We start from the raw sequence: 19,384 nt of genomic DNA on the forward strand, positions 1-19,384 counted from the left end.
AATTATGTGAAAAATAAAAACATTATATACTAAAAATGAAAACATATTTATTATTTAAAAAATATTTTTTATTTAAATAAAATACTAAATTAATAAATATTCCCAAAAATTAATAAAAATTGAAAGGGTGATATTTATTGTACAATGTTTGAATGATGTAGAGTCTTGGTATTGTTTAATGTAATATTTCTCTTCATATAACCTATTGAAGTATGCATTTCTTATTTGTTTATATTTTATTCATAGATAATTCAGCATTTGGTTTAGTATGATTAATGTATTTATGTGATTTGTATGTATTTTACTAACGCATGCAAGTGTTTTTATATCTTTCGTTCGTCTCCATGCGTTTTCGAAACGTATTCATATCCATATGCGATCCAATACCCAATACCAATACTTTGATCATCTGTCCGAACCCAAATAAATACACCTCACAACTAATCTAACATTAATTAGATACAGTGGATGAGACTGTAAATGATTCTTTTGCATATTCTGCGCCATATGAATTTTCTCCTGAAATTTAAAGAATTCTGTTCTGTCATATATTATATAATTTACGGAGAAGTGCGGATTCTGACCCTCGGCTGAACCATCATTCTACCTATAATTTATACAAAATTCTGGTGTTTTTATAAATCTTGTATCTTGTACAAATAATAAATACAAAAAGAATGTTTTATCACTAAGAAGTCAAATAAATAGTTTTTCTTTTTAATTTCTGATTTTGGTCACAAAATAGACAAATTTAACCCATCAACTAGGTTCAAAACGACGCACCAGATTATCAGTCCATTGCGTGCTGCTTTACTTGGACGTCATGTTAGAAAGGGTTACAGGAGGAAAAGATCAATAGGTGATTCCATCCACGTGGCAGAATCATATGGGTTGTGGATGTTGTTCATGGTCCATTGAATAGGGACCCTGTATCATCTACACATACAACCCCTTCCCACCAATCCACACAGCCTAATTAGCATCCCTATACCCCACATTCTCAGCTGATAAGCTTGGAAAAAGTCTGATGTTCTCGGTGATTAAAATAAACTCAAACAGAATTACAGAAACCAACTTTCAACAATCAGCACACTGCTAAACAAACATAAAAAAAAAAAAAAGAAACTAATCCAAAATAGAGATCTGGTTGAAATAAATAATTGAAAGGAGGTGCTCAGAGTTCAGACCACCGGATGTAAAATGAAAATTGAACAAAAATATATGAAAACGTAAGTGGTAATGCAAATAAATAGAAGAGCAAAAAGGGGGCCCTAGAGATATTCAAGCTGTGGCAGAAGGTCTGGAGGCAGCGGAGAGACGAGACCTCTTCTTAGCCAAGCTCTCACTCCTGCGTTCACGTTGCTCCTTCAATCGGGAGGCTAGCAGTTTATGGTACTCTGCTGCTTCAGATTTGGCCTTCGCAATTCTCTTCTTCTTCTCAGCAACCCGGGCCCGCTTCCTCTGCAGTGTCAGAGGCGTCACCAACCTCTGTATCTTAGGAGCCTTGCTACATTTCTTCCCTGCACAATGTTCCCCCATTAAACCATATACTTAGCCATGGGATAACAGAAATTATATATCATGGATTGGAGAGGATTGCATAATTTGAACTGCACCATGACCAGACTCCAGAGGGAGGGAAAGTTCACACTGGCATCCATGTCATCTTCATCATCTAAATGTCAAAAAGCTTGGACATTTGGATGATGAAAAAAATGTAAGCATATTTGGATCGGACATCTATAAAAGAACTCCTATAAATTGGATGGTATGGATGTTGAAGAAATATTTCTATGAGAGGTAAAGAATGGAAACAGAAGAGAGGATGGAATTCAACCAGTCCAAACCCATCCAAATGGGGAAATACATTGTTCATTATCCCAGAAGACGAAAGACTAGATGGGCTCTTTTGTACGGCCCAAAAAGGTTAATTATATTTGGAATGAACATTCCTATACAGAGGATGGTATCAATGTTGAAGAAATGTTTCCATAATAGAGGTATGGAAACAGAGGAGAGGTTATTAAAAAACTTGACAAAGGGACAATGTTTAATGGACAATAATACATACAAATCTTTCAAGTTGAAATAGACAATTGGACAGACAATCAAGATGGTGTTTGGCATGGTTCCCAATTCTGCCATTGCTGATTTCCAGATGCAACACCAAGGAGTTCTAGCAATATTTCTACTTAAAACAGCATGCAATCATCAAAATGATTGTTCAAGAAATTACCTTGAAACCCAAGCGGCCATTGTGTTGCCAATTTTGTGGAAATATGATTCTTTCCCTGTTTCCTCATAAATGTTGATGCAGTTTTTTTTTTCTTTTTTTTTGTAAATGATGTAGTAAGTTCGTACAATGCAAATAGCAAAATCAGAAGCCAGGACAAATACAATTCAAGCCAATAGATGAAAAACAAAACTGCCACAGACAGTATTATCAAAGTCAATCAGAGCTATAGAAAATCACTACATGAATCCAAATTTGCTCAAAAGCTTGGACATAATTGTTCTGATTATAATGGTTAGCAGTTTTTTCAAGCCAAGTATCTTAAATAACCCATTTATATACTTGTGCTGACAAACCAAATAACAGAATCATACAAAAGAAGAATTCCTTCTGGCATCTTTATAGGTGTCTAACATGGATAGAGTTACCCTAGAAAGCCCTATACATGGTTATGCTCATGGATAAAACAAACCAATTGGTCTTTTATGCAGCATCTAGATGTGGAAAACATGCAAGCACCCACATACATTCATGTCATCCAGATAGTTGGGTTACGAAGTGGCATAGCATGAATAGGATTTACATGGAAGCATATATGTATGCATTTGCATCATCAATTCAATTATGCATCAAAACACCACCATTCGAGAATAGGTAAAGGTCACAGGTAAAATTATCAACAGGATAAATGTGGGGTATAAGTAACCCAAAAGGAGTACATACCAGATTTTGTTGGAAACGTTCTTCGGTAAGTATTGACATACTTCCGAACATCATCCTGTTTAGAAAGGTTGAACAGCTTGCGGATCTTTGAGGCCCTCTTTGGACCCCTCATCCTAGGCTTCTCTATGTCAGTCAAGCCAGGTAGATCATTTTCCCCTGTTTAACAAGTGACAGGACGACAGGTTCAATCTTTGTTTTATTTTATCTAATCTCTGTTTAACAAGTGACAGGACGACAAGTAAAGTTACCCTTCTTAACAATAACCAAGTTCAGAACTGAGAGGTCAGGGTTAACAATGCATCCACGAACAGACTTCCTCCGGCGCTCTCCATGACGTCTTCCATAGCCACGGAAGCATGGAGCCCCTAAAACCAGTGAACTAACTTACATCATCCCCCATCACACATGCATGATTGATGGGTACAGTAAAATAACTTGATTCCAAGAAAATTACCCTCAGAAAAATAATTTCAGGAAGCATTTATAGAATGGAAATGGCAATCTAATCTGAAGGATAAAAAAAAAAAGTAAAACCTCTGTGCAGCAACAGTCGGACACGGCCAGGAGTCAAAACTCCCTGTTTCATGGGAAAACCCTGCTTGTCACAGCCTCCCATGATTTTAAAGACATATCCCTTGAACTCCTGTGCAAATGAGAGACCAAATCAAGGAGTTGTAACTACGCCTTAATGAAATTGAAGACTTAAATTCCGGCTATTTCCTTTCTTCTTTACTCTATCATATCAATTAATCAGTTTTGACTGATGACTACTTCATTCTGTACTCATTAACCATTAACATCCAAAGATTTACAAGTACAATACCTCACCCAAAGCATCTCCACTAACCTCCTGAGAGATTCTCTTGTCAAAAAAGGCCCGGCTGTACAAAATAAAAGACGTCAATAGAAAATTGTCCAATAAAGATTTAGGGGAAAGAAGCCTAGTCATGAACCCAAACTGCTCTAAGATCAAAACCAAACGGTTGAAATGGATGAACTGAATGACTACATATTGATCCGTCTTTTAAAGAATAAATTTTTTAAGGAGGTCGTGGGCTCTTTAATGGACGAATCATGAAGCTGAAGTTGAGGAGTTTACTATTATATCCAGTAGGGGTGTAAACAGAAGCGAATTCAAAGAAAATCATCTCATATCCAAATTCAAATCCCTGGCATCAGGGAAATGATTATTCGAATTCGACATCTGACATCTGGCGGATCTTTAAAAGGGCTAGCCGAATTTGAATTCAATTCATGTCGGATCAATTACTTCAAATCTCTGAATCCGAATCAGATTTAGTTGAATTGTTTTAGAGAGAAATAAAGGATATTTAGGTACATTTATGGGATCGAATTAGGCCATATCCAAACTATTCCAAGTCTGAAATACGAAACCGCTACATCCCAGACATTGACTATTCAATCGACTTCTGTTATTCATATCAATCAGATAATTTCCAATGCTAGGCATCCACAGGCACATTGCTCACCATACATTCTAGATCATCCATCACTCTTCTCAGGAGTGAGCCATAGTTTTCTCCCTAAAAACAGTTGCAGAATGCTTCTATTTGGAGCCATTCGCAAACTCATGCAATATTGCAAACAAAGCCTGGTTGTCATAAAAATGCATGTGGGTTTGTATGAATGCTGATGATGGTATCTCCAACCCAATATATATATATAATCAGATAAAATCCAAACGGTAACCGTTTCGATAAAATTAGCATCTTTAAATTACTACACAATTAGATAAATTTAATCTCTACAGAAGAGCTTACAGTTTCTGATCATCGTCGATTTCCAGTTTCTTTTGGCAACCTGTGGTCGGATTTGCAATGTTAAACTGCGTATAATAAAAGAGAAAGAGATGGACAATAAGAACCAACCCAATATAAAGGAAAAAGAAGAAACAGAACAGCATTGCTGCACTGCAGTGAAAAATAGAAAAAACCACCACACAGAAAAACTAATGAAGAGAGAACCTTCATGGTATCGTAGGAGCAGATCACTGCTGAAAACAATAGTTCTGCATTGCGCGGAAGAGAGAATCTATATCTATAGAAGTCTTGGAATTTTCTCTTTTTTTTATTTTTTTTATATTTTTATTTTATATCATTTTTTAAACAACCAATGAAATGCTCTGTTTGCCCATAAAAATTACCTAAAATTTCTCTGTTTGCCCATAAAAATTATTTTATATCATTTTTTAAACAACCAATGAAATGCTCTGTTTGCCCATAAAAATTACCTAAAATTTCTCACACACACTCTCTATCCCCCCAATACGTTCCCAATAAACTAAATAATATCTTCTAATTTTTTTTTCTAAACTACCTTCCCCACTCTACCCACTTTATCCTAAATTATCTCTAGTTTAGTAGAAAGTTTCTCTCCTAAATTATCTCTAATTCCTATTTATTCACGCCCCCACTTTTCATCAATATCTATTTAGTAAAAGTTTGAATTAGAAAATTGTTTAAGAATTATTTAAACATTCTTATGTAATTATATAATAACTTTAAAATATTTATTAAAATTATAATAGATTTAATAATATTTATATTATTCATAATTTTATATTTTTACAAATTTCACCACAAAATTATGTACTAACAATATAAATTATTATTTTATGATTTTATGGATTATTCAATTTAAATGTTACTCAAATAATAAAAATTTAACATTAAAAAATAAAATATTATTTAAATATTTCAATATCTAAATATCTTAAATAGAAAAATATAAAAAATAACTAAATAATTATATAACAACATTTTCCGTGTTAAGAAATAACATTAAAATAAATAAAATTCAAATAACAAAAAGTTTTAAAAATTTTACATATTATTTAAATATTTAACTAGATTTTAAATTGTTAAAATAATGAAATCATAAAATAAATTAAAAAATCTTAAAACCAAAAAAGTAATTATAACATAATATCCAAATTAATAATCATTTACTACTTTACAAAATTAATAACGAAATTATGTAATAATAGTATAAATTATAATTTTATTGGTTATTAAATTCAATAAATAACTAATATTTGAAACTTAAATAATTATATTATTCAAATAACTATATAATATTGTAAATAAATAATTTCACTTATATCAATTAATAATTCTAGAAAATAACTTTCAAAAAAATAATATTTATTATATTTTCAATAATTATTTATTGTTTTTTGTGATATATCAATAATTATGCGTAAATCTACTTTTGTTTTTGTTATTTAATATAAAATTTTCAATAATTATTGAAGATTAAAATATTTTTATTTAACTTTTTAGATTTAATTTATTGTATTTTTGTTATAATTTATTGATTAATATTATTAGAGATTAAACTAGAATTTGAGATTACACAGTTCATTGACTAATATAATATACTTTTAGTATTTATTATATTTTCATTATCAATATATTTTCAATAATTATGTATTTTTGCTATAAATTTTCAATAATTATTGGAGATTAAACTATTGTTACTTATTAGAAATTAGACTATAATTTTGTTGACATTAAGAGTGTTCATGGGTTGGTTCGATTTAATTATATGTTGTTTGGCCTACCAAATTGATGTGTGCACAATTTACATATAAATTCTGGTGTTTATGCATGGTTTTGATGCTGATTTGTGTGAATTCTTACCCCAATTTAGCTTGATTTCAGGAAATTGTCAAAGGGGACAAGTCTAGGGAAAAAGAGCATAAAATCATGGTAAAGGAGGCCAAATAGAAGGTGATACAACCCAGCTAGGAGCAAGGCCCAGCCGAGAGGTCAAAGGAGGGTCATTCGACCCATGCAACCCATGCTGCACTCTTTGGGAAAGCCCAAAGAGAGAGCACAACTGAAGTTCTCCAATGGAGCCTATTCGGCCCAGAAATGAAGAGGCCCATTTGCAGATCAAGAACAGCTCAAGAGCAGCCCAAAGTGCAGCCCAAGAAGCCTAAAAGCGGGAAACTTTCTAGAAGAGAGAAATGAGGCGTTAAGTGAATAACAAGGCTAATTGGGTAATTCTGGACAATTTCAGCACCGAATAATAATTTAGGCATAACTCTCTCATCCGAACTTCGATTGAGATGATTCAAAATGAGTTGGAAAGATAAAGAAAATCTCTAGAACTTTCATGTTTTGACTTTTGATAGAAACGGACTGAATCGGGGTCAAAATTGAGCCCGAATTATCTGAAACCGCATTGTAGAACTTTTTAGATGAGAGAACTTTCTAGATGGGAGAACTTTCTAGAGGAGGAAAGGGGCTGAGGAGAAGGCTATAAAAGGAGAAGAGAGCCAAGGGAAAAGAGGTCCAAACATCTGATTTCAAACTCTCCTAGAGCTCTTGTTCTAAGAGAGAAGAAGAGAGAGAGAGATAGACGCAAGAGAGGAGAAGAGAGGAGGAATAAGCAGCTTCAAGAGAAGAAGAAGCTGAATTCGAAGGGGGAGAAAGCAATTAGAGATCAATGTTTCATTCTCACTTGATTTCTGCACAATTTGGTAATCGAATTCAGCTATGATTTATGTAATTTCTCCATCAAATTTTCCTTTCCTGCTGTAATCAAAGCATGTTTTATGTGAATTCAATTCTGTAATTTTTTTTTCTAAGTTCATTCGAATAAAGTAGATTCAACCTTGAAGTTTCTTGTTTGGAATTTCAATTGTGGATTGTTAGCCGAACTGCTAGTCTAAAATCTCATATCTGAAATTTCAGATCATGAATTTACAAGGTCTGAATTGCTATTTTCCAATCTCAGATCTGTAAATTCAGATCATGAAATAGTGAGATCCGAACTGCTATTCTATAAAATCAAATCTATGATTTTAGATCTTGAACTTGTAATACCTGAATTACTTGAGAAAGAATTCGGGTTGGTTCAGTTTTGGTCAGTTTACAAAAGACCAAATCAAAATTGACCTAACTTTGTCGAGTTGGAAAATTGCTAAAACAAAGTTGTTCGAAAATACTAGAAAACTGACCAACTTAGGTCGACTTCGACCGGATTGGTTATTAAAAAGTTACAATATAAACTAATAATACACTCCTATGTATTTCTACACCATGCCTCTCCTTGCTCCAAACCCTTCCTGATTTCCTTTTTTTTTTTTTGAAATTTTATTTAATTAATTCCACATAATCTATATAAATATATTAAGCTGAAATGTGTATGTAAGAAGGCCTGGGGATGAGAGAAATGGAATCTAACAGTACTTTTTGCCTTTTTTCACTGAAATTACAAGAATGCCACTCTCTATCAACACTCTCTTTTGCTCTTTTTTTTCTTTCAAATTACAAGAATGCCAATCTCTCCTACCAACTCTCTCTCTCTCTCTTACTTTTGTTTTCTTTCTAATTACAAGAATGTCACTCTCTCTCCTACCAACTCTCTCTCTTTTTCTTACAAATTACAAGAATGCCATCTCTCTCCTTATAAATTACTAGAATGCCACTCTCTCTCCAACTGAGGGAGACCTCAACTGCTAAGGGACCTACAATCAAAGGTACTCGAGTTTGAGCCAAGTCGAGATCGAACTTCTGAGCTCAAGCTCAAGTCTCTAATTCGAATCGAGCTCGAGCTAGATGACACCTCGACCACTGAGGGAGACATCGGCTTAGCACCTCGGTCACTAAGGGATGTCTTGGCTTAGCACCTCAACAACTGAGGGAGACCTCAGCTCGACACCTTGTCAACTAAGGGAGACCTTAGCTCAACACCTCGCTTGCTAGGGAAACCTTAGCTCGACACTTCATTAGCTGAGGGAAACCTCGATTTGGCACCTCGGCAATTGAGGGAGACCTCGGCTGCTTGAAAGACCTGCAATCAAAGGTATCCGAGCTCAAACTTCCAAGCTTTTGACTCGAGTTGAGCTCAAGTCTCTAATTTGAATCAAGCTCAAGCATGACAGTTTATGAGCAAGCCCCTGCAAGGCCCTCCGCTAGTTACCCATTAAAACAATAAGGAAATAACATAGGCTTAACTATTTCTAACAACCATAAGTAAAGAGGGATTTGTTTTTCTAATGTTTAGCCAAGTGGCACCACTTTCCCCCACTTTCTCCTAACATCTCTCTAACTCCTATTTATCCTCTCCCCCACTTTTTATCTACATCCATCAAAAGAAAGTTTTAATTAAAAATTTTCAAAATTATTTAAATATTATAATGAAGTTATATACTAACTTTGAAACATTTATTCAAAAGACAAAAATTAATTATCATAGATTTAAAAAGTAGAAAAATAATTATAATAGATTTCATAATATTCATATTAATAATAATTTAATATTTTACAAATTTAATGATGAATTATTTAATAATAGTACTAATTATAATTTTACGGATATTAAAATTCAATAAATAATAAATATTTTAAAATTTTAAATAAAAATATTATTTAAATAACTAAATAATATTGTAAATAACTAATTTCACTTAGATAAATTAATAATTGTAGAAAATAATTTTCATAAAAGTAATATTTATTTGTAATGATTTTATAATAATAGTGTATATTCATTATATATTTTTATATACTAAAATTAATATTTATTTTATTTTCTGTAATTATTTATTGTATTTTTTAATAAATATGTTTTCAATAACTATTTATAACTATTTTTGTTTTGTTATTTAACAGTAAATTGTCAAAAATTATTGGAGATTAAACAACTATTATTTAACTTTTGAAATTTAATTTATTGTATTTTTGTTATAAATTTATTTTTAGTATTTATGTACTTTTATAATTTATTGATTAATATTTATTATATATTAAACTATTATTTCAGATTACACTATTTATTGACTAGTTTAAAATAATTTTAGTATTTATTGTATTTTTTTAATTATTGTATTCTTATTAGATATCTATTGTATTTTCATTATAAATTTATTTTCAATAATTTTGTGCTTTTGTTATAAATTTTCAATAATTATTGTAGATTAAACGATTGTTATTTATTAGAGATTATACTATTAATTTATATAAAATTAGGAGTATTCAAGGATTGGTTCAATTTAGTTGCAAGCTCTTTCACCAACTAAATTGACCTGGTTAGGTCGGGAGTTTGTCACTTGAAACGAATGACCATTAGTGAAAACTAGCCAACTCATATTGTATTAGTTTGGGTCTATTTTCGATTTGGTTTGTTTGTTTGGAAGATTTAAACTTTAAAAAAAATTAATTTAAATTTAATAAATTAGAGTGGAATTATTAAAATTAAAAAATTAAAAAATTAAATTTATGATATAAAATATTTTAGACTAAGAAATATGGGAAATTTCCACTTTTTCGTATTAAAAATTATATTTAAAATATAAAATATTAATATATATCTATGGTCGGGTTGGTTCAATTTTGGTCAGTTTACAAATGGCCAAATCAAAACTGACCTAACTTGGTCAATTTGGAAAATTGCTAAAACTGCTTTTGTTATAAATTTTTAATAATTATTGTAGATTAAACTATTGTTATTTATTAGAGATTATACTATTAATTTATATAAAATTAGGAGTATTCAAGGATTGGTTCAATTTAGTTGCAAGCTCTTTCACTAACTAAATTGACCTGGTTAGGTCGGGAGTTTGTCACCTGAAACGAATGACCATTAGTGAAAACTAGCCAACTCAGATTGTATTAGTTTGGGTCTATTTTCGATTTGGTTTGTTTGTTTAGAAGATTTAAACTTAAAAAAATTAATTTAAATTTAATAAATTATAGTGGAATTATTAAAAATTAAAAATTAAAAACTTAAATTTATGATATAAAATATTTTAGACTAAGATATATGGGAAATTTCCACTTTTTTGTATTAAAAATTTATATTTAAAATATAAAATATTAATATATATCTATGGTCGGGTTGGTTCAATTTTGGTCAGTTTACAAATGGCCAAATCAAAACTGACCTAACTTGGTCGATTTGAAAAATTGCTAAAACAAAGCCAATCAAAAATATTAGAAAACCAACCAACTTTGGGTCGAGTTTGATCGGATTAGTTATTAAAAAGTTACAATATAAAAGAATTATATACTCCTATGTATTTCTATTGTTTAACTTTCACTTAACAAAGCTCGTGCATCACATGGGTACCTACTAGATATATATATATATATATAATTTCCTTTTTTTTATTTTTTATTTTTATAATTCCACATAATTATCTATTAAACCAATAAGGAAATAACATAGGCTTAACTAGGGATTTTCTTTTCTAATGTTTTAGCCAAATGGCACCATTTTCCCCTTCTCCTAAATTCTCTCTACTTCCTATTTATCTCCTAAATTATCTCTATCTCCTATTTATCTCTAAAATTATCTCTAATTTAGTAGATAGATTCCCCCCTAAACTATCTCTAATTCCTATTTATCCTCAACCCCACTTTTAAACAACATCTATCTAAAGAAAGTTTCAATTAAAATATTTCAGAATTACTTAAATATCATAGCAAAATTATATACTAACTTTAAAATATTTATTCAAAATTAATTATAATAGATTTAATAATATTTATATTATTAATAATTCTATATCTTTACAAAATTCATCATTAAATTATGTAGCAACAATATAAATTATAATTTTATGAATTATTCAATTTAAATGTTATTCAGATAATAAAAATTCACATTAAAAATAAAACATTTTTTTAAAATAATTCAATAACTAAATATCTTAAATAACAAAACATTAAAAATAGATAAAAAATTATATAAAAAATATTTAATATAACGTAATAACATTAAAATACATAAAATTAAAATAATGAAAATTTTAAATATTTTACATATTATTTAAATATTTAAATAACGAAATATAACATGACTAAATTTTAAATGGTTAAAATAAAGAAATTATGTAATAAATTAAAAAAATATTAAAAGTAAAAAAACAATTAAAATAGATTTCATAATTTTCATATTAATACTAATTTATTATTTTAAAAAATTAATGACAAATTATGTAATAGTAGTACTAATTAAAATATTGCAGATTATTAAATTCAATAAATAATTAATATTTTAAAATTTTAAACTACAATATTATTTCAATAACTAAATAATATTGTAAGTAACAATATTATTTATTGCAATTTTTATATTTATTTTATTTTCAGTATATATTTAACATTTAACATAAACAGAAATTGTATCATAAACAGGTGAAACCTATATCATAGATACCTTGTTCATTTCCCTCCTATATTATACATTGTAGTATGCAATGTTCTGAAAACCCTGACCAAACGTGAACTAAAAAAGCGTCCAGCTCCCATCTTCCCTTTCTTTCTTCTTCTTCTTTTTTCTTTTTTAATTTTCATTCATATTTTGCTCAACAACTTAACAACAAAAAACAACAAATTTGACCGATAACCATTGCACCCGAATATACGATCTATTTCATGTTCAATCAGATAAGTCAGCGCATCAAAATTACCCGTAAAATATCCATGCATAATTTTTTTATATAATTTAATTACTTTTATTTATTAATTATATTAATAATTTTTATATAAACTTAATATCTTATATATTTTGAAGATAATCTATCAGTATATATTAAAACTAGCGGGAACCCGTGCGATGTACAGATTTTGCTAAGCGAAAGCTAAACAATACATATAAATAAGAGTATACAATTGTTTTATATTTTAATTTTTAAATAATTAATAATTATTTATATTTTATAACTATTTTTTATATCTTTTGTAATACAAAAATGACTAGGCCTAAGCCCAAACTCGGCCCGACCATCAGGCCTAGATCTTGAGCCCAAGCCCAAAGCCCAATTTAGACAAATATTGGGTTAGGCTTGGAACAAGCTTATTAGGGAAAGCCCGAGCCCGGCTTGATGTTTAAAGCTTGAGCCTGAGCCCTAGGCTTAAAATGTTATCCAAGCCCAATTTAGGATGGGCCGAGCCAGGCAAACCTATTGGGCTACCTGGCCCATGAACATCTAATTTCGGGTGACCAACTCCCCAGCCCAACCAAGTTGGTTTAGTTGGCCAAACAGCTTTCAACCAAACTGAAATGACCCATGAACACTCCTAATTTTATCTAAATTAATAGTAAATTAATAAATTAAAAAATATAATAAATCCAATAAGTACAATAAATTAAATTTAAAAGTTAAATAATAATATTTTAATCTCCCAATAATTATTAAAAATATATTTATCACAAATGTAATAAATAATTACTAAAAATACACAAATATTGATTTTAGTATATAAATATATAATAAATATTGATAAGATTTTTATAATTATTATTTATTAATTTTATTTTTTTAACATTATTACATAATTTCCTTATTTAATCTATTTTTTAATTAATATCCAAAGTATGATTTAGTTATTAATTTTTTATGTTTAAAATATTTAAGAATTAGTTATTAATAATTTTTAATAATTTATACTACTATTATTATATAATTTCGTTATGTTATTAATTCAAATATTATGAAATCTATTATAATTCCTTTTCTACTTGTAAGATTTTTTTTTTAATTTATTACATAATTTCATTATTTTAACTATTCAAAATTTAGTTATGTTAAATATTTCATTATTTAAAATATTTAGTTATTTAAATGTTTAAATAATATGTAAATTTATTTATTTTAAAGTTATTACATAATATTCAATACTACGTTATATAATTATTTAGATATTTTTAATATTTTTATTTAAAGCATTTTGTTATTGAAATATTTGAATAATATTTTTTTAGTTAAAATTTTTATTATGTGAATAATGTCTAAATAAATTTGTCACTTAAATTTTTAAAATATTATTTAGTTTTTAAATTGAATAACCCATAAAAAATATTATTTTTGTGTGTATAATAAATACTTTAAAGTTATTACATAATTTCATCATAATATTTAAATAATTCTTTAACTTTTTAATTCAAAATTTCTTTGGATAGATATAGATCAAAAGTATGAGAGGATAAATAGGAATTAGAGATAATTTAGGAGAGAAACTCTCTATCTAATTAGAGATAAATAGGAATTGGAAATAATTTAGGGGAAGGTGGGGGATAGTGATGCCACTTGGCTAGATATTATAAAACCAAATCTCTCTTTCTTTCCTTGATAACTAACTCCCTTGACACGTGGCTTAATGGGTGGGCTGGGTAGGGAAGAAGAGGAGAGAGAGAGAGAGAGAGAGAGAGAGAGAACTAGAAAGGGGTAAGGGAGAAAGGAAAGAGATTTAAGGAGAGAAGAGAGAAGGGGAATGGGAGAAGGAGAGGGCTACTGAAGTGGAACCTAATTGCTTTATAATATAGTATAGATAAAGATGGCTACATGAAATGGTCTCTCATTTCTTCTTTATTTCTAAATCTCACAAGTTGCCAACTCAGCGTGCCTAGTGTCAAATAATGTCTAACCAATTTCCAGATTGTGCTTTGCCACATTAACTTCATGAAGAACCCAACAAAACCGAACTAACATATCCTCATTTAACTTCAAAACCAGTGGGGACCCAAGCAACACATGGAATTTGTTAAGCGAAAGCCAAATAATAGAACATATGGGTATACAATTATTTTATATTTTATATTTTTAAATAATTAATAACTATACCCTTAATATTTAACTATTGTCTTAGAGTACCCCTAATTTTGACAACTGATTTGCTCTACCCCTACCGCCAACGTCCGTTAATGTTTCATCAAAATCTATACACACGTGACACCATGTGACATATATTTTTTTTAAACCCCAATACTACCCTGCACCTCTTCTCTTCACTTCCCCTGTTCCTCCACCCTCTCCTTAGGCATAGGAGGTGTAGCGGCAGCTCCGACACTAGCAACACCACTAGCCCTGACATTGAAGCTGCTGATGTCAAGTGATTGAACCCATTTCCACCATTCGGCACCATCTCCAGCATCTTGGTTTCTTCTTGACTCACATGGATCTTCCCTCGGAGAGTAACGACGACGATTACTTCAGGATTTGGGTGATAAGTGAGAAGATGCAAAGCAACAGTTGAAGAAGAAGATATCCAGGTTCCTTTGCAACGACTACGTTTGGTTTTTCTGAGAGGTTTGAGAGTGAGAGACGTAAAAGATAAGGGAGGAGGAAGGTTGAAGAAGAGGGAACCAACGATCACTTATCCATCTTCAGCAATAACAACAATACTAGTAGACCCCTCCACTTGCGGATAGACATGTTCATGGGCTAGGCTTTCTATATGTATCAACATAATACACTCTGGCCCGAGCTCGAGCCCAGCCCGACCATCGGGCCTAAGTCTTGAGCCCAAACCCGACCCCCATATGAAGCCTGAGCCCAACCAGGAATTTGAAAACATATTTTTTTTCTTTTTTTATTCAATAAAAAAGTGTTTTATTTATATTAAAAACCTTCAAAACACAAAAATAATAAACATCTCACTATTACTTGGAAAAAAAGAGAAGAATAACAAAGAAAAAATATTGTGTATATATTTTTTATTAAATAAAATATACTTTTATTATTTAATACATTGTATCAAGTCAAGCTCGGGCTCGGGCCAAACTTTTTTGACAAAGCCGAAGCCCGACCTTAAAAACAGTCGAGCCCAGTGCTTTAGACCCGAGCCCGCGGGCCTAAAGTTATGACCAAGCCCAACTTAATAATGGGTTGGGTCGAACTACCCAGCCCATGAACAGGTCTACCAACGGATCACCTATCCATCTCCAGCACCAACAACTTGATTACCGATATCAAGTGCATCCTTCATTCCTGTTACAAATCCAAATTCTAAATTCCCAACTTAATAATGGGCCGGGTCGGACTACCCAGCCTATGAACAAGTCTACCAACGGATCACCTATCCATCTCCAGCACTAACAACTTGATTACCGATATCAAGTGCATCCTTCGTTCCTGTTACAGATCCAAATTCCGCCCTCCCCTGTTCCATCGTTCACCAGTGGTGCAACCACACTACCAACCTCTCTCTATTTGTACTCTCTCTCCTATTTTATGTTTCATTGTGAAAGTTTGAAAGAAAATAATGGATAAAATAGTCTTTTTCATCATTATAGTTAAATCGTAAGGGTACTATTTGTTAATTAGCTAAATAGTAGGGGTAGTTTAAGAAATTTGCCCTTTTCTATACTACTTTTAATGTGTTTTTACAATATAAAAACAACAATAATTAATTTCAGTTACTGTTGTTCATAAACTTGATGAAACTGACCAACCTAACCAACTCAACCCGAGTTGGACAGTTTTCTAGTATTTCCAATCAGCTTTGGTTCAACAATTTAAATAATATGTAAAATATTGAAAACTTTTCGTTATTTGAATTTTATGTATTTTTAAGTTATTGCATAATATTAAATATTTTGTTATATAATTATTTAGCTATTTTTAATATTTTGTTATTTGCATAACATTTAAATTGAATAATTCAAAAAATTATAAAATCATAATTCATATTGTTAGTACATAATTTCGTGATTAATTTTGTAAAAATATAAAATTATTAATAATATAAACAATATTAAATCATTTATAATTATTTTTATGTTTTTAATAAATATTTTAAAGTTATTATATAATTTTGTTAGAATATTTAAATAATTCTTAAATATTTTAATAAAAAAAATTTTAAGTAGATATAGATAAAAAGTGGGGAAGATGATAATTAGGAATAAGAGATAACTTAGGAGATAAATAGGAATTAAAGATAATTTAGGAGAAAGTGGGGGATAGTGAGGGAGGTAGTTTAGAAAAAATTTTACAAGAAGAGATTTTTCAAGTTATTGAGAATGTGGAGGATTTATATATATATATATATATATATATATATATATATATATATATATATATATAGAAGATAGATAGATAGATAGATAGATAGATAGATAGAGAGAGAGAGAGAGAGAGAGAGAGAGAGAGAGAGATCTTAAGTAATTTTTTATGGGGAAGGAGAGCATCTCATTGGTTGTTTAAAAATAACATGGGTAAAAAATAAAAAAAAAATCAAAAAAGGAGAATCCATAGACTTCCTTCTTTTACACACACACACACACACACACACACACACACACACACACACACACACGTGCAACTAGACCTGTTCATGGGCTAGGTAGCCTGATTGCATGGCCCGACCCGATCTAAGTCAGGCTTGGACAAGATTTCAAGCCCACAGGCTTGGGTTTGGGGTTTCTGAAAAAAGCCTGGCCCGAGCTCAAGCTCAACTTGATGTATTTTATAATAAAAATATATTTCATATAATAAAAAATATATAATATATTTTTTCTTTACTATTCTTCTCTTTTTATCAAGTAATAGTGAGATCTTTCATTTTTTTTAGGTTATGCGGTCTTTTAATATAAATAAAATAATTTTTATTGAATAAAAAAAGAAAAATCTTTTTCCAAATTTTTGGCCAGGCTCGGGCTCAAGACCTAGGCCTGATGATTAGATCAGGCTTAGGCTCGGGCCTAAGTATAAATGAATCGTCCACATAGAGTCCATATCTGAGGTGCTAGGGCCGGATCTGGTGCTGTGAAGGTGCATTCCGCAATGAAATCGGCTAAGACTTGGGCTTTGATGGGGGTCGAGGTGCATAGTTGATGTCGAACTCGCTCAGCTCCACACTCCAATTGACTAGGCGTTCAGATGCTTCCAGTCTCTATAGGATTTGCTTGAGAGATTGGTCGGTAATCACCAAGACGTTGTGGGCTTGGAAGTATGGCCTAAGCTTTCTTGCCGAGGTGACTAGGGCTAGGGCTACCTTATCTAAGTTTGTGTACTGGGTTTTTGCACCGTTAAGGACCTTACTGATGTAGTAGATCGGCCTTTGTACCCAGTCTTCCTCCTTGACCAGTACCGAGCTAACCACCTCATCTCCGGTTGAGAAGTAGAGCAACAACTCGTCTCCAGGGCTCAACTTTGTGAGGAGAGGCGGCGAGCTTAGGTACCTCTTCAGCTCCTGAAAGGATCGTTCACATTCCTCAGTCCATTGGAGATTGCAGATTTGGACCTTGAAGAAGGGAAAGCACCATATTGCAGATTTGGACATGAACCTACTGAGGGCGGCTACTCGTCCAGTGAGGCATTGCACTTCTTTATATGTCCTCGTTGATCACCTGCCACCGTTTTATGGCAAAGCTCCTCTTCTTTTTCCTAATTGATCGGTAGCGCGGATTGGGCGGTGAGTGATGACCCTGGGGTCAATCCCCGACATATCCGTCACCAACCAAGCAAACACATCGGCATGGTCCCTCAACAGCTGTATAAGGTCTTCCCAAAGACAATTATCCAGGAGAGATCTGACATGGATTGTCTTCTTGGGGTTTTCTTTGGAGAACAACACCTGTATCAAATCTTCGACGGGTTGGTCGCGCTGTGTCTTCAGCTCGTCTTGCAGGTCTATGCTCTTTGTGGTCAGTGTCTTTGCAGTTTGGCACTTTCCTCGATAGGATGTCATTTAACATTGTCATGCCACCCTTTGGTCTCCACATGCCACTCCCACTCTGTACAGGGTTGGGAATTTCATGGCGAGGTGAAATGTAGAGACAGAGACCCGCAGAGCATTCAAGGTCAATCGGCCAAGGATGGTGTTCTAGGACGAAAAACAACAGATAATGATGAAATCCACCATTGCTGTGGAAGTTATCTCACCATCTTCGATCAACAGGAGTAAGGTGATTTTCCCCTTAGGCATGAGTGACTCCTCGGAGAAGTCTATCAAGGGAGTGTTGATTGACATGAGGCAATCTTTACTGATGCCAAGTTGGTTAAAGGCCTCTTTGAATAGGGTGTTGGCTAAGCTCCCTTTGTCTACTAGGATGCGTCGAATTTCGTAGTTAGCTATCTCAACGGTGATCACGAAGGCGTCATCGTGCGGGGTCTAGACCCCCCTGAGATCATCGTTGCTGAAGGTGATTGGGTCCTCTTTTCTTTTGTTCTCTATTGTCGATCTCAAGCAACCATGCATACCTTTTCGATTTGAGTTGCTCTCCCCTTTGGAGGCCATTCCCCCTGAGATCACAGCAATGGCTACGGTTTTGGGAGCTCGGCCTGGGGGTCTGGGGTGCGGTTCCTCTTTTGGCTTGTGTTCTTTGATGTCGATGAATTCTCCGAGGTACTCGTGCCTGATCTGGTCCTTGAAGTGGTGCTTTAGATCATGATAGGCATCTGTCTTGTGGTTGTGGTCCCTATGGAACTTGTAGTATTTGTCGCAGTTCCTCTTGTTGCTCTGAGTCTTCATCTTCTCAGGCCATCTGATGTACTTGCTATCACAAATCTGCATCAAGATTTCAGACCGCGGTGCAGTCAGTGGCTTGAAATTCCTGTAGGTCGGGGGCAAAGTTCTCGGTCGTTGGTCAAGTCGATGGTCCTATCTATTGTTATCCCGGTCCGTCCTTTCTATCTTGCACTCCTCGGGATCTCTCTTCTTCCTTTCA

General features: G+C 32.0%; 1 protein-coding gene across 1 annotated transcript; it reads right to left on the reverse strand.

Moving 5' to 3' along the window:
* Positions 1-1,013: 1,013 nt before the first annotated feature.
* On the reverse strand, positions 1,014-5,088 carry LOC148880907 (small ribosomal subunit protein eS6-like). The gene is made up of 7 exons (XM_088962986.1): positions 4,942-5,088; positions 4,738-4,802; positions 3,780-3,837; positions 3,491-3,599; positions 3,205-3,321; positions 2,957-3,112; positions 1,014-1,520 (listed from the first exon to the last, which is right to left on the reverse strand). The coding sequence occupies exons 1-7, from the start codon at positions 4,945-4,947 to the stop codon at positions 1,282-1,284; spliced, it is 750 nt and encodes a 249-aa protein (XP_088819112.1). The 5' UTR covers positions 4,948-5,088; the 3' UTR covers positions 1,014-1,281.
* Positions 5,089-19,384: the final 14,296 nt, after the last annotated feature.

This window comes from Nelumbo lutea, chromosome 1, assembly GCF_056320005.1.
Source record: "Nelumbo lutea isolate HS-2025 chromosome 1, American lotus-T2T, whole genome shotgun sequence".
In the NCBI taxonomy this organism is placed as follows: Eukaryota; Viridiplantae; Streptophyta; class Magnoliopsida; order Proteales; family Nelumbonaceae; genus Nelumbo; species Nelumbo lutea.

Excerpts from the sequence above, each read along its gene's own strand:
- LOC148880907 (XM_088962986.1), bottom strand. Across the intron at positions 3,322-3,490 it reads CCGACTGTTGCTGCACAGAG|GGGCTCCATGCTTCCGTGGC; the intron begins GTTTTACTTTTT and ends CACTGGTTTTAG. Across the intron at positions 1,521-2,956 it reads AACGTTTCCAACAAAATCTG|GGAAGAAATGTAGCAAGGCT; the intron begins GTATGTACTCCT and ends AACATTGTGCAG.